The 17,518-nt window shown below is 38.1% G+C and overlaps 1 protein-coding gene across 1 annotated transcript in view; it reads left to right on the top strand.

Moving 5' to 3' along the window:
- cdh4 (cadherin 4, type 1, R-cadherin (retinal)) overlaps positions 1 to 17,518 on the top strand; it is a gene marked incomplete at both ends in the record, with an annotated part of 306,806 nt that overhangs the window by 157,988 nt on the left and 131,300 nt on the right. Inside the window, one exon of the mRNA XM_083888036.1 lies at positions 13,820 to 14,049. Coding sequence (XP_083744162.1) covers positions 13,820 to 14,049 — 230 coding nt within the window. The remainder of the gene's footprint in view (positions 1 to 13,819; positions 14,050 to 17,518) is intronic.

Below are 17,518 nucleotides of genomic sequence, written 5' to 3'. Positions count from 1 at the left end.
CGCCCGATCAGTAGGGGTCGCTGCGCAAGGTTGTTGTGCTTTTGGCTACAGTGAGCAATGGCGTCCGAGGGAGAAAGACTGTTGTTGTTGAAACAGTGGCCGTTTGTCACTTTTCTGTGTCCCGGAACGCAGTTTTAAGATAATTTGAGGCGAGAAATTGGCCATTTAGAGTCTAAACATGTGGTTTGTCTATTAAGATATGACGAATTTATAGTTCGGCAGCGACGAAGTCGGCGGTGTTCAGCTCCGCCCTCTGTGGACGCTGTGCCGGCTCACTGTGAGCCGGCACAGAGCAGCTTCGCTCAGCCTGTCCTGAGGACCAATCGCAGCTCTTGCCGTCTCCGTTGTCCCTTAACGGAGTGACGGACACTTAAAAAATATTCCGTGCACCCGGAGACGACGCAGAGGCTCTTCGACAGGTTCTGCGTCGACGCAGAGGACTCTGCGTAACCTACGCAGAGCACTTTCCGCAGGAGTATAAATTGGGCTTTACAGCTCTTCCTTCCAGCAAAAGCAAGGAGGTGACAGAGGTAAACTAAGGTGTGATAGGATGGGGGGATGTCGGCCACATGGACCTGGCAATGCACTAACAATGTGACAAGATTCTTTTTTTATATATATATATAAATATATATATATATATTCAGTAAGTGCAGCAGAACCAGGTAACAAGCGTGTGGTGTTTTAACGGTGACACATGAGCGCAGACGCACACAAATGCAGGCTGACAGCACCTTGTCTTCCCTCGCACTCACATTGATATCTATGAGAGCAGAGGGAGTCGATGACACCCATTCCCATTTATACATCAGCTGTAATAATTGTAAATGCAAAGAGATCATGTCACACACTCCCACTCCTATGTCCTTCTCCTCCCTCACTTTGCCTCTGTGTCTCTCCTCCCATGCCTCCTGTTGCACACATGAGCACACACAGCAAAACACACACACACACACACACACACACCCACACTTGAGGTGCAGTGGTTTCCCTTTTGTGAGAGCGAGCTGTCACAGGGAACTGTGTGGGCTTTTGTTAAAACACAGAACTGCAGAGGCAGAGAAATTCATTTCCGACTGCGGCAAAAAAAAAAAATTAGGAAAGTCACATTGTACCTGCAGTGTTTTAAAAACAGCAGCATGTAAATTGAATTAGTTATAAGCCATTCCTTCGGGGGGCAAGGTTGGGCTGGGTTTCAGCAGAGATTCCAGCGTTGTGGATGTACTGCAGGGGGAGGCCTTAGGTTTGACTGCAAATTCCCAAGATGTTGACTTTTACACTTTGGATGAATAAAGGTGTCAGAAAATAGATGTTGTGTATTTATTTATTTTTTACCTGCCAATCAAACTCGTTCCACAGCTATTTTTGCCTCTCATAGGTGAGAAGAATATTACTGAACTTGAAAAGTCTGGAAAGTGAACTTGAGTAGATTGTTAGGTCTTGTGATGTCAGGTGAACATCTTTCACTGTTGGTGTCTTTTCATATTGCGCTGACATTTTCAGTATCAATCAATTCAGTTCATCAAAACCTTTTATTTTGAGAGAGAACACTCCAAAAATACTTGGATTTCAAGCTGAAAACAAGGTTGTCTGTGTCAGGTCATGAAAAGCTGGCATTTTGGACAAAAATGACAGGATATGGATCAATTATTGTTGGTATTAAACATAATGTATACAGGGTTGGGGTCAGAGTTACATCAGTGCTGTCCTCAGATCAGATCACAGAAACTACATTAAAATGTGGTCTGAGGGCACGTTTGTCTACATTTCTGAGCTGCATGAGCGCTATGTTCCCAAAACATCTTACCAACCCTAATCCTAACTCTCACAGGTTTGTGGACCTGTCCTATTAAGGGCATCCACTTGCATTCTTTTGGACAGCCTAGACAAAGTGTTATCCCTAACCCTAACTTTAAGCTAACAACAATTCAAATCTCAAAACTGAAACAGTTCAAAAGTGAGATGCTGAGGACCAGGTTTTTGGGTGAATTCCAATTCCTTGCTTAACCCTCAATCTTAACCCTCAATCTCAAAAATGTGCGCTCCCTCTAGTGCAAGTGCTGTCCCGATTCTCAGAAAAAATTAAGTTGAGGGGCAAGTTTAAGGGCTGTATCGCCCTCAATATTGAGATTTTCTGAGACCACCCTTGGGAGCAAGGGCTACCCAGAATGCTTTGCGTGTTTTCACATAAGAAAGATGGCGTCGAAAGCAGCGAAATGAGTGCGATACAAATGAAGTATTTTCTTTGTTAATAGAGATATAAAAATTATGAAAACCATTGTATTATCTTAGTTTAGGCCCATATTATGGATTACTGACGTCATTGTTGCGTAACATTTATTTTAATTTTACCATCTTTTGTCAATAGTCGGCCGGTGCAGACAAGCGATCGTTTGCTTACTTACTGAATAAGCCTTGGTGTGTGGTAACTGTCAGCTGAACATATCCGTGGTTGTGGTATTTGTATGAGTATCATCTTATAACTAACTGACAACCTAATAACTTGACTGACAAACGGATCGTAATAAATAACCGTGACGTAAATGTGTTCTTCTTCTTTTTTGGAGTTGACAGACTGGACGCAGCTTTCACGTTATTCTGCCCCCTACAGTCTGAAGACGTAACTGCATTTAAGGGGTGTCCCATTTCTAAGTGACAAAATAACCCTATGGGCCAATTGGAATTGGCCCATAGTCTCTGTGAGGACTACAGGTCCTGACATGGTCAGTGTTTATGCCAGAAAAGGTCCTAAAGAGCTAAAAAAAAAAAAAAGTTCAAGCACATGCTCAAACTTACTGATAGCACACTGGTTAAGAACATGTTTGTTCTTGCAAACAGTCATGAGGTCAGGTGGGAACAGTTTCCATTTCCTCGATCTGGCCATAGTTGGATCACTGAAGGCAAAAGTTAATTTCAGGTCTGAATGGAGCCTTTGCATGAAGCTCAGTCACTGTGGTATCAAATACAACCAGTATTCTGGGTCATGCAATGATTAGTCATACCATGACATATTTATATTACACAAAAAGGAAGAAGAAGGTAATACAAGCAGAGGACACTGTAGATTGTCTGTAGGTGTGAATGGGAGAGTACATGGTTGTTTGTCTCTTATTATTCCTGTGATGGACTGGCAGGCTGTCCAGGGCGTGACACCTCCTTTCACCCTATGTCAGCTGGGACTGGCTCCAGCGACCCAACAATGAATGAATGAATGAATTGTATGACAACCAAACGTGTTATAGTAAGTTATAGTGATGGTGCAATTTTTCTAATACACCATTTCACTAAAATCCAGTTTGGTTTAATTTTTATTAGTTGCTTCCTCAATCATCAAAATCCATTGTAACTGAGCTCTACCATCAGTATGGTCTGTGTGTGTGAACAGTTGTCAGTGGGCTCTGCTGCTGATTGTCACATCCCTGGCAGAAATACTGTTATTTGCAAATTGAATGTGTGGTGTTTATTTTCCTGTTGGCTCGGGGGAACCAGTGGGGAACCAGAGAGGACGTTTATTTAGAGCTGTGCCACAAGTGCGATGAACGGCACCTCAACAAAAGCAGTCAAGATGTGTTTGCCCACTCACAGCATGTCTCACTGTCAATTTTAGTACAGTGACACTTTTAACCTAAACCTTTTCCTTATAGCTCAATTTTACGTCGCACATCAACCTATTTATGTTGTTTGTTTGCTGTTTATATTTAGTTGATATAGCTTTATTTCTGAGCCCTCCAAATCACACAAACAAAGCCTTTTAACAAATCAGTTCTGTTGAAGCAAAGTAGTAGAGAAATTCAGAAATAAAAATGTATTAATAAAGCATCTATTTATTCACCTTCTGCAACCTTCTCTGTTGCCTACTATGGCCTTTAAGCCAATCTAGGCCAAATGTATAAACTGGAATTAGGTCTAGGCCTGGTTAACAATTTCTGTTCCAGTTCATCCTAAAGGTGCTCGACTGGGTTTGAAGCCAGGGCTCTGTGCAGGCAAGTCAAGGTCTTCCACACCAAAATTGTCAAACCATGTCTTTATAGTCCTTGCTTTGTGCACTGTCATAAAATATATGCCACACATTTGAGGTCACAGGAAGACCTCAAACCTAGAAATGACAGTAGCCTAGAAAGTTTTAGTTCTGTTTGTGGCATGAACCTGAAACCAGAAATGACATAATCAGTATTTATCATGGTGCAGTTTAATTTGGTAAAGTATGGTACGGTTTAGAACGGTAACGTCCTCAGTCAGGCTTGCGTTTCAACTGATAACAGTACCTTTACTTTATAGGCGGAGTGTGCATTGTGCCCGCTGGCCATGTCAGCGAGGTACGTAGTGTGACGTTAATGAACAACAACAAACGTAACACAACAGGCAACAACACAACAAAGGACATCAGCAGCTCCTCCTCATTTTGTGGCTTTTTTTTGTCAAGAAGAGGTCAAGCTTTGTATGAGAATAGACTGATAGCTGATAATATAGTCCATCCCTCATTAAAAAATTAAAACTCTTTTATTTAGCACAGCCCATTGGGCCAAATTAGAAACTGACCAATGCCAAGTAAATACTAGTGTTGTACGAGTGTTGCTTTAGCCTCTTGCCCATGAGTAAAATACTGCAGTCGCTATCACCATTTTAATTAAAGGATGTTTTAACTGTTATGGGAACTCACATTTAGCCCCTTTAACAGTGGGAAAAAACAGACCCGCTACCTATTTTCTACTTTCTCTTTAGACTTGGCTTTTACACAGACTGGCTGTCCCGGTTTCCATGGGGGAGGAAGGGCCTCAGTCTGTGGGGCATACATGAGGACAGGTGGGGAGAGTTAAACAGGGAGGATGTAAGGGCAATCAGAGAATGAGGAGGCAGGGAGAAGACAGTGACAGGAGGAGAAAGCAGGGCGTGCAGTGTGTCAGTGGATATGATGAGGGAGTCGTGCTCTTTGTGGCTGCACAAAGCAGACTGTGCACTCTTACAACCTGCATCTGCATTATGTGCTTGTAATATTTCCATACAAAAGCTATTTTGGTCTTCCCTAGGGTATTGTTTTGGGCCTACAAGCAGCGTGAGACAAAGAGCTGTGTGTGCAAAGGTGGTCGGCGGTCACGGCTGCTCGCCCGCACTGTTGTTGCCATGTCTGTGCTGCTCTGTAGCCTCTCTGTTGGACAGCATGTTCTCTGCTGCACAAGTCCAGAGAAGAGCAGCTGAGCAGAATGACAACAGCCTCAGTCTGCCAAGCACCGCTGTGGATGGCAGGACACACAATGAAACACAGACACTGGAGCACACACACACACACTCACAGCCACTCAGATAAGCGTCACACAAAGGCAGGCCCACTGTATGTATTCCAGTGCTGTAAAAATAAATTCATTAATCATTATGATTAATTTCAGAGATTTAACAGGTTATTAGAAAAATAAGTTATGCCATTAATGTAGCCACATTTTGTTTACTGCCTGTGGCAGCTGACCACGTGTTTACCGACACACTTCCAAGTTCTAGGCAGAATATCTCACTTTGAAAAAGTTCTCAAACAGAAACAGTCTATAGACTGAGTAGTCGACATCCACCATAATACTTTTAATGAGACATTTCCGGCCTGTAGTCGTGAAGCTTCATGCATGAGGCAGGACACCTTTAAAAAAGCTATTATGCCTTACATGTCAATTACATTTTGTACCTGTCTGCTCACCGTGTTCTGACCGAAATGGGGTCTGCTTGAAATACCCTCCAAACTGAACTAAAACGATCAACATTTATTTCACTGGTAGCTTTCCACTCTATCTTAAAATACTAACAATGGGAATCCATTGAACAGTGCCTGTGTTCTTAAAAGCTTACTACAACCATAACTCATGCACTTTATTTATCTATTTACTTGCTCTTTTATATTTCAATGTTTATTTTGTAACTGTCATCTTCCTGTCTTTTATTAACTAAGAGGAGTGCTGCTGACTTTCTTGGCCAGGTCACCCTTGTGAAAGAGGTCTTGATCTCAATGGGTCGTTTAACCCTTTAAGGCCTAAGCCTGTTTTGTAGGTCTTTGCTCTAAAATTGCACGTTCATAATGAAATGAGTATATCTCTGCAACCACAAGGTTTATTTGAATACTTTGCGTGTCTTAGTTAATGGAACACAGGATTTGCTAAGACGTGTTAATATCAGTACATGTGTTGCTGGTGAAGAGTAAACGAAGATGGCACACAAAAAATTGAAAATAATTCAGACTCAACCCATTTCAGGAAGAGTATCTCTTCGGAATGATGCGGATGAAGTTCAATCAAATCAAAGTACAAAGTATGTGAACATCATCTCTGAAAAGTATGACTTTGATCAAGTGAAGCAGAACAAAATTAGAGAGGTTTTAGCACAGAAAGTACAGGGGAGGTCTCATTGTCACATTTTAGAAAAATCTGTGCCATTTGTATTTTTTCATGAATTGAACTATTTGTTTCACTTTTATATCACCATTCGTGTTAAATAAAACAGTTTATGACTTTGTTTCAAAGTTCCTCCATAATTCTATGTCTTTTCCATTCCAAAAATGAACACCAGATGGCTCGAATGAGCTGCGTCTCTCTTTGTTGGCCTGTATCTCAGTGGAGGATGGGTCTATATGAATGATTGACAGCTCGGGGGCTGCAATTACAGCCAATAGAAGGACACTGTGGACATTTTGTTGACAGCTTTGTTAGCCAATGAGCAGCAGCAGAACGTCCATATGTGATGCGACTGGCTGCTGCCTTTGTATAGGGTAATGCTTCCTCTAGGGGTCGTTTCCTCAGCTGGAGATGCCCGGAATGTTTTGAGTGGAACTTTTCCAGTGTTTTGTTTAGACTAAAAATTACTTTTCACGGATAAACATCAAAGATAAGATAAATGTTTAAAGTTGTCATTCTGCGAACCAATTTCTATTGTCTTTATTCTTTGGCCTTTATCTCCGTAATGCTTTGTCGTAGACTGCTTTGTATATACTTATACGTATACTGTCAGAAACAGCGTCTCATCTTTCACTTGAGCTTTTCGACAGTGTCGGAACGATAGCTCCAGCAATGTGGTGATTGGGTTACGCAACGGTTCTATTCTTTTGTTTAAATAATTAATGCAGACTTTCTGTAAATCATATATTTCGCTTCTAAAATATCACTGAGCGTCTCCTATATTTAACTGAAATTTCTTATTCAAACAACCGATGATTTATAAAGGGAAATTATGAAAATTTACAGGGGTGTATCCAAACTTTTGCATACCACTGTAGCAAACTTAGTTATTTGAGCTGTGTTTGTCACATTTAAAATACAGCCTTGTAGGCCAGATCCTGCTATTTAATTTGATGCCCAGAGTCATTCTCTCAAGTTTCACTTTTCTCTCAACTCAATTGGACAATCAAGTTTAAGTTAAATGAAGATTAAATACAAACATAAACAGATACTTCACTTCTATAATATCAGGTGTTGTTTGTGCACTCATGGTTTAAGATGAAATCTTCAATGGAATGGGAATTTTGTGATCATCAGCAACTTAGCTCCATACAACCTTTTTGCCTGTGACGGAAAACATGGAATATGCTGTGGCTAAAAGCCTTACATTTGATGAAGCTACCAAAGTGTCCCCATGTCTTTTCATTTCACTGTTAGAAATAGACCTTCAGAAGACCATCCAGTACCAGAGAAGTGGCTGTGTTATGAAACAGCAGTAAAATTTCCTGTAATCATGATCAACTATTGCTTGGATCGTCACAGCAGATTAAATAATCGTAATAATAATAATAATAAATGAAATAATGAAATAAAAATTATTATCTGACGCCACTTCCTCATGTCATCCTCCCACTCTGTGATATAGCATTGATGTGGAACTGACCTGCCGTCAACATTTGTTAATGATAGTTTTGAGTGTTCCCAGGACATTGTTTTAAAAAAGCAGACTCATCCCATTCACAGATACTCTCCCATCAAATATAAGGTCTATAATATAGTAGTGTGGTGGTCAATGGCAGATCACGAAACATGCAAGTGAGAAGATAACTGGATAGCTAAAGACAAAATTAGCATAAAGATAATGACTGGCCATAACATTAAACAATGCATTTTGCGTACGATTAATACAAGCTTCACTATGTTAACACATGTTATAACAACACATTATTTGATTCATGTATTACTTTTAGAGTCGATTAAGACGTGTGATACACCAGTGGTTCCCCAAGACTGGGTCAGGACCCACAGAAGGGTCATGGGTGATTTTCTTTCAGCCCAAACTTTTTGCTAAGATACATGGACATTATATTTTAAATAACATACATACAGTACATGACATTGCACTATGATACAGTGTCTGACTAGTTTCTGGCTAAGTTATTTAAAGTGAAATTTGCAAATTGTTAATTACTTTGATAGTTTGCCATGTTTTGTTTTGGGGTTTTTTGGTGCATTTTCCCCATCATGGTGAAGTATAGGGAAACTGACAATCACAGAGGAAGAAAACTAAAGGATTAGGCTGGAGGGAGGTCGAGCAAACTTGGAGCACAATGACACTCTTCATCCAGAGACATAAGGTCATACTGTGGTTGGAAATTATTACATTTTCTCTCAGACCTTTTGATGATTTTCTAAATCCATCAAAAACCTCACTGAGGTTATGTTATGACAGCGTAAAGGTGAAAAGTCCTTTCATTTGCTTTGAGTTTTTGAAATTAACACTATGTTGACAGGCTTTTTTTTCAATACTCAATGTCAAATACACTGATTCAGTATAGATTGCCTGTGAGTGGAAGTGCCTGTCAATGTCTGGTAGAACAGCGTGATGTCCTTGTGTTAGTGTCTGAATTTATGGACACATTTGAGCAGAACACAAAGAAATATACACTGAGAAAAGGAAGATGTACAAAATGTCAGGTCAGGTCGTGAGATTACAAAATGTTCTGCACTCGTTTCTCTCATGGCCCAGGAAAAGCGATTAAGTCCAGTGGCAGCACTGAGTGAAGCTGCAGTGAAATATGTATGTGATTTTCTTTATTATTATCAAATAGGAGGACTGTGGGTTTACTGACCTTCATGGCCGCCAGCTTAGAAAATGCTCTGGAGCCTCATCTTTGTTTATTCAGCTGGAGATCAATTTTTCATACAAAGGGATGCCATAGTTTGCCAAGCGTAAGATGACAAAACAAATTGCATGCACTACAGACAATAACAATAAATCAGTTACTGCAGGTTGGTTATCAACAGTGTCACAGTTTCCAATTTCAACAACAGTGACTAAACTCCACATCACTGCATCTACGTTAATGTTTTTTTGTAGCTTTTTAAAGTATTTCCAATTATGTTTTTTGAATAACTTTCATAATATATCTCTCTTTCTTTTTCTGCTGCTTATCTGCTGCCTACTTTTATCACATCTCCTCCTCCCAGACACACACACACATGTTTTATTCCAGTCTCCCTCTTTCATCTCCACGTAACATAATTTCAGATGGGATCCTAACATTGGATTTGAATGTGCTTTGTGAACAAGCTCTTATATATATATATATATACATATATATATATACATATATATATATATATATATATATATATATATATATATACATATATATATATATATATATATATATATATATATATATATATATAGCTAAAAGCAAAAAGCATTTATGAATATCCCGGCACTAAATGTACGGATCAGGGTTGCGATCCTGGAGTTCTGCAAATAGGTGCTGAATTGTAAACCAAAAGTCAGCCCCCCCTCCCTCCCATACCCTTACAGAGAATCTGCACAGTGGCATTAAAACCATACAGGCCACATGTCTGTTCCCATGCCAACTGGCATCATTTCAGCACACAAGGCAGCAGCCAGACACCACAGGGACCTTGCTGTTTTTTTGGTTTTTTTAATTGTGGAATTAATTTTGAAATTAATAGATAATGATGAGGACAGACATTTTCAAACTAGCTGCACTTTGAACCCACGCATGTGTACACACACACACACACACACACACACACACACACACACATTAATAAGCAGCATCTTAAGCCTTGTTTCTCCAGCTGCACCACAAGAGAGCTGTCTCTAAGTGACAACAATTAGCCTGCTCAGTTTAAGCTAATTGAAGTAATTTACATAATACATGCCTGCCATCACAATGCATCAGTGGACAATCCAAGCAGGTCTGTGTCATGTTGTCACAACCCCAACCCCCCCCCCCCACCCAAACCCCCACTGCCTTGATGAATGAACCCCAAAGGAAGATCATAATTTAACACAAAGCTTATCACTCACATCATGACGCTCTCCGCTGGGTTGTGGGTTTATTTTTATTTTTGTTTAATGGAAATATGGATTGCATTTGCCAACGCAGACAGATGCGCACATTGTCAGAACTGTGTTTACCATCCATCCCATTACACATGCAATTACTCAGAGGCTGAAAACAAGCAGCCTCATTTGTGTGATTCTAGGCTGCAATGGCTGAGATCTAATTCTTTATTAATCTGCTGTTTGGGAGCATCTTTTGACAGGAATCTGGGCGATTAATTAAATAGATAGCTTGATTTAAAAAAGAAAATAAGACAAGAAAAATGCTGATTTTGGTAAGTTGGGATGGTGTGTGTGCGTGCGTGTGTGTGTGTTCACCAAAAACCTATTTGTGAGGACATTGTGACCTTTTGTGGACATTGTGTCTGGTCCCTACAACTTTAAAGGGCTTTTTCCCTGATTTAATCTTATGGTTAGAATAATGGTTTATGTTAGGGTTAGTTTAATGGCCCTAATGAGGAAGACATTCATTTATGAGGAACTGGTTAAGTTTAGGATTACGATTTGTGGTTTAGGTCAAGGTTGGGCAAGATAGATAACACTTTGTTTAGGCTGTCCTACTAAATACTTAGTCAATGAGAGTCCCTGAATATGTGTCTGTGTATGTACAGATAATGAAATGTAATGTTCTTGTGCTGTGAATCATGGTATAATGATATACTGAATGTAGACTTTTTTTAAAATCCCACATTGGGAGGTTTTATTGTCAGAAATTGACCATTACCCTTTACCCCAATTACCCATTAGTGAGTTTGTAGTAAATAATCACTTTGAAATAAAAAAAAATAGTTGGATTTATATGTATTTATATCTACTTTAGCCAAGGATCTTGCTTTACAGTGTCCATGTTTCAACAGTAGCCCCATTGGACAAGTTAACCAGAGTATGTTTCACATTTTAAACAGAGGCTTACTATGCAAACATAGGAGAAATGCATGATTTCTGTTATGCAAAGCCACTGTAGTGCACAGCGCATCACTTAATTCCTTAACTTAAAGGAATAATTCACTGATTAGCAAGTGGCTTTGTATTGCTTGAATAGCAGTATTATTTTTTAAAAAGTGTGCTTTCCTCCCTCAGTTTTCCCCTGATTTCTAAAAAATAGTATTTGTGTTCACCTATATATATTATACATATATACTATTTTTTAGTATCCAAGTACTTGGAGGTGACCCATTAATTTGAGATTTGAACTACAACACTAGTTCTGCACTTATTCGACTCACCCATAGGGGGTCGAGACTTCCAAGAATGGACGAGACTTCATTCCCAGAATGTAAACACAGTGTACGCCATCTTTGCTAAATGTCCAGTGGCTTTTAGATCTGATGTGCGAAAGCATTTCAGTTTATGTCAGAAAATGAGGAAGGAGTAAAGGTGACAAACGATATGGAGGCACTGCCAGACTGCTCCTACACATCAGGGGATACGAGTAACCTGAGAAGAGACTAATCCCTAACCCACAAGGTCGCTTGCATCACTATTCAATAAACTAAATGTTATGTCCAAGTCTCAATTTGTCTTTGGTTTTTAAAGATATTGCAACAAATATTGTGCAATGGACTTTTTACTGAGGTTTTATCATATTTTGAGGTTGTGACATCCCTATATTGTCATGTATGAAAGACTGCTGCTTCCCCAAGCTGTTTGATTGGTGTAATGGCATAGAACACAGCTTATGTTCACAAGCACACACACACACACATTCTTGTACTTGCTGCATACTGAGGACCAGGTAAAAGTGCTGACAAAGTGAGGACCAGCATTTCCACTTTATAAATCAACACAATTACATATATCTACTTCATGAATGACATCTACAAAGAACTACTGGTTGCAGTACCATAACATGTCTGCAAGTGGAGCCCAAGAGCAAAAAGGGCTGGAAAACTTTTATTTTTTTTATTATTATTTTTGGTCCAAAATTTGACAAAAACGGCATACTATACAATTTCGTCCAAAATTTGAAAAAAAAAATGTACCCAAAATTTGACAAAAACGTCGTACGATACTGTCGTACAAAATTAAAAAAAAAAAAAAATGTACCCAAAATGTTTGGTCCAAAATTTGAAAAAAATGTTTGACAAAAAAAATAACAATTGGTTCAAAATTTGAAAAAAAAAAGTTTGACAAAAAAAAATAACAATTGGTTCAAAATTTGAAAAAAATGTTTGTCCAAAATGTTTGGTCCAAAATTTGAAAAAAAATGTTTGACAAAAAAAAATAACATTTGGTTCAAAATTTGAAAAAAATGTTTGTCCAAAATGTTTGGTCCAAAATTTGAAATAAAATGTTTGACAAAAAAAATAACAATTGGTTCAAAATTTGAAAAAAAATGTTTGACAAAAAAAAATAACAATTGGTTCAAAATTTGAAAAAAATGTTTGTCCAAAATGTTTGGTCCAAAATTTGAAAAAAATGTTTGACAAAAAAAAATAACAATTGGTTCAAAATTTGAAAAAAATGTTTGACAAAAAAAAATAACAATTGGTTCAAAATTTGAAAAAAAATGTTTGACAAAAAAAATAACAATTGGTTCAAAATTTGAAAAAAATGTTTGGTCCAAAATTTGAAAAAAATGTTTGGTCCAAAATTTGAAAAAAATGTTTGGTCCAAAATTTGAAAAAAATGTTTGGTCCAAAATTTGAAAAAAATGTTTGACAACATTTTTTTTTTAAATGTTTGACAAAAAATTTGAAAGAAATGTTTGACAAAAAAATTTGAAAAAAATGTTTGACAAAAAAATTTGAAAAAAAATGTTTGACAAAAAAATTTGAAAAAAATGTGTGACAAAAAAATTTGAAAAAAGTGTTTGACAAAAAAATGTTGGTCCAACATTTGACAAAAACGTCCAAAATTTGAATTTTTTTTTACAAATTGAGTATAGCATGTTATAGCAACCTACCTAAGGAAGTGATATCAATGAAAACAAAGTGAGGACCGGCCAAAATGTCCTCACTCTGTAAAAATGACCTCACTTTGTTGGTTAAAAACCCTCACTGGTCCTCGGTATGCCGCAACTACAAGAACACACACACACACACACGCACACACACACTGTTCCCCACTGAATTCTTTCTTTTGTCTCAGTCAAGCAGAACCTTCTAAATGTCATTCAAGATTGTGCTCCATGTGCTTGGCAGCAAACCATGGAGCGCAATGGGTCCAGCCGTCCTAATATGCTTTAGACCTTCCTTTCATGCATTCCCAGGATAAAGCAAGGGAAATTCAGTGCTATCTGTCCAGTTTGGGAAAGAATGATATGAGGAAAAAAAAGAATTCGGTCTCTCCCCTCTGTGTATTCTCATTCAAGAACTGATAAGTAGTTTGTTTTGCCAAAGACATCAAAGCGGGGATGAGATATTTGGAGATAGGTCTTGATGGATGTGGGTTAATCTCAAGCTTTGCCTGATGTGTCAAGGATTTGCGAAATGCCTGATGGAGTAAATCTTAAGGTGCCGCTCACTTATTCTGTATGCCACTGCCCTTTTACTGTCTGTCTCCACAGTGAAGTTTGAGGATTGCCAGCGCAGCAGCAGAGAGGTCGGCTTTGTCAGCAGTGACCCCAATTTCAGCGTGAGACCCGATGGGACGGTGTATACAGAGCAGGAAGTGGGAAACCTGTCAGAGCCCGTACAATTCATGGTGACGGCCCGTGGGCTGCATGACCCACACATCTGGGAGACCACGGTTAAGCTGGCCTTGGCTGGACATCCTCATCCTCTACCACTTACAAAGGTGGGTCAGCGAGAGCTGCTAAACAGATGCACAATCACAGGGGTTTAACTGATGAGTGTGTTGATAATTTTGCTGCTGATGTGATAAATGATCAAATACTCAATTGCGTCATATGAGCTGATGTTGATTGGGTGTCCACCACACATTCCCTTACTCTGCAACAGTATTGCAGAGAAATACCTGGCCTTTGTGGAAGGTGGTAAGGTTTGAATTTGCCTATTTAATTACATATTTTTGAGTTAGAATGATTAAACATGTTGGCATTAATCAGATGTGACAGATTTGTCACATCATTCAATTATTCATAATTATTATTTAATGAATCAGTTGATGATAGCATATGCTGTTTTTTTGCTCTCAGAAACTTGATAAATGAACAAAAAACCTATATAAATTCTATGTTTATTTTGTTCATATTGTTTATATATATATATATATATATATATGTATATATAATTTCCAATGATTAATCTTTTATCTGATGGAGAACATAAAGAAAATCAGCCATTAGCTGCACAGATTTATAAAGATCAGGGAGAGACCAGGCTATAGGGGGAACAAAAATAGCATTTCAAACTATTATATTTGATACTTTTACCTTAAAGTATCACATATAATGGGCACTAGTCCGGGCACATCCGGTTGCGTACATTGAACCGCAGAAGAAGAATAACGTCCGTTGTGGAGGTGTTTCACGAGCGACAGTGTCTTCTGACTCTGGGTCTGACTCTGGGTCAAAGGTCGTCAAAGGGACTGAGGCGGGGCGTCGTGAAGAAGCACTTTTTAAACACTGTTAAAACAATGTTTTGATAATGAGTAGCAGTGCATCCATCGTTCCAGAGGGGGGAGCTGTGCTTCAGAGAGCTGGTGTGCTAATTACGTCACTTCCAGGTACTGGCCAATCATAAGACATTTGGGAAAGCTGTCATTGGCTGGCCAATCACAACACAGTCTGTCTTCTGGGAGTGAGATTTCAGTCTGAAACAGTGAGGCTGAGGAGAGCTACAGTGAGGAGAGATTTATGTCTGTTCGTGTACAGCAACTAGGAGGTTTTTGACCATAAAAACAAGATAATGTATGTAAGTAGACCTCCATAACTAACATGTGTGTGATAGAACCACTCTATGTGAGCTTAAATTTACTTTCATCTTTGCTTACAAAATTAAATTATATTTGATTGTAAAAAAAAAAAAGAATTGATTTGAAAAGAGGACTTTGAAACTGATTTGGCTTCAATAAAATGCTATTAAAAACTATTTAAGTTGTTTTCTGTCGAGGTGGTTTTAATGATAAGACAGTGTGTGTGTGTGTGTGTGTGCGTGCGTGCGTGCGTGTGTGTGTAAAGGCGATGTTGAGCCCTGTCAAAGAAAAATGTCTGTCACCCTTTGGTGTCAGACAAATAAACAAATAAAAGGCTCTGTTCTATTCTACTCTATTCTATTCTATTCTATTCTGTTCTATTGTAACACTGCCTATGATTGTGTTTTTTCATTGTTCAGTGTATTTTTGTCATTTCAAACCTCCTCCTCAGCACACAACAAGGCATGTTCACCACTCACTGGACATTTTGTATTTTTCTGACCACTAGCATAAGTGGCTTTAAGTGGAGACCATTAGATTAGCATTAAAAAGCAGTTGAAGAGGTGTACCTAATAAAGTGGTGGCAGAGTGTATGTCTTTAAGTGTGTCGGGTATACATTTTTAGCATATATTGCATACTGTATATAATTGCTGTTACTGACCGCAACTATCAGGCTTTACTTTTTTGACTTACAAATCCATTATCATTTTTTCCTGCACCACTTGTTGAACGCCAACAGGCTTAATGTGCAGTCATGTCTATAATTATGACAAAAAGCATAAGACTTGAGTTGCTAAAGCAATTGCAGAGTAGGGATTAAAATGCTGCCCACTCCTGGCAGTGCAATAATGGAGACTGGGAAATAATTGACATTGATTGAGCTAATGTTCCACTCCGGCAGGGTCCGAGAGGACCAGGTGATGTATTTTCATCGTATAATTATTTTCCTGACATTCTGCAGAGAGAAAGATTCAATAGACGGACAAGAAATAAATGTGTTTTTTTTTATCTAACCAAATTGGAAATATGAAAAACTGCTTTTAAATGTCGAGAACACTTTGCACTTTGCCATATCAGAGTTTACATATGCTGTTGCCATTTTTTTTCACCCTCAAATAAATAGAATATAATTTAATTGGACAATTGAGTGATCTAAAGGATATAAATGCTTGTATAGTCCAAAATAAATAATAAAGAAAACAAAAAGAAAGTGTTGATTACAGGATCATGGTTATACAAGAACATCAGCATATCTATTTAAGAAAACAGTTTGGTTTGTGATGAGTTTAATTTATAAAATATAATTGTCACTTGATTCGTATTACATAGACTAACCCAGCCAATTTTGATTGGTTCGCATTATTAAAATCATATTGTAAAGTAAATACATTGAAGCAAGACTGAATAAATATCTGGCTTGTCCTCGCTGACTATTTATGACTTGAGTGGGACGGGTGACATTTACAGTGATGAAATATTGTTCCGTTTATTTGATTCGTTGTGTGTTGCATTTTTCTTCCTCCTCACCACAGTTGAACTTTAAATTGAAGGCAACTTTGCCTTGATTTAACACGGAAGGCAGCGGTTGACTCCAAATACAGTAGAGCAGCAGAGTCTGTGACCTGCTATGATGTCAAGCAGGTCCTGCAGACGAGGCTCAGTGGGTCATGTCATCAGTCTCCCTGGACTGTTTCTCCCCTAAAGCCTTCCTTATTTTACTCCTCCAGTATAAAAATGTGTTCACTGGTAAAACAAACACTGACGTGGATCCTCTTTGAGGCTGAATATATGATCTCTTTTTTGGCTGAATATAGGATTTCCATTGCACTTGGTTCAATGACAAATAAAGCTTCTAAAAGGGTATTTTTAAAAAGTATTTTCAAAATAGATGTAATGCATATGTTTGAGTCCAGAACAATGTGTTTGAACATTTCTCTTATATTGAATAACTATTCTAACTGTTTTAACTAAGTTTTTAACAGTATCTTTAACTTCACAACAACAAAAATGTCAGGTGGCACAACCAACTATTTATTAAAACATATATACATTCCTAATATTTATTTTAAAAATAATTATTTGGAAACTATACCTTAAGGTGTCTACACTAGATAATTATTATTATTTTTTTTATCATTGTGCTTTTTTTTTTTTTTTCAATAATTTAAGATTTTCAGTCTCTGAAGGTCAGGTTTTAAGCTTCCTTAACATCCAATTTTACATTTAAAGACAGGAAAATAATCACACAAATACACAGATTCATATATTCAGTATAATATAAACTACACACATTACATTTATAAACCATTTGGTCACTTTGACGTATCATTTATTGGTTTAAATTGGTTGCACCACTTGACAAATATTGGTTGCACCACCTGATCACAT

Source organism: Microchirus variegatus (genome assembly GCF_963457635.1).
Source record: "Microchirus variegatus genome assembly, chromosome: 4".
NCBI classification, from domain to species: Eukaryota; Metazoa; Chordata; class Actinopteri; order Pleuronectiformes; family Soleidae; genus Microchirus; species Microchirus variegatus.
The sequence above is the reverse complement of the archived record's forward strand: the minus strand, read 5'-3'. Positions and strand labels throughout refer to the sequence as shown.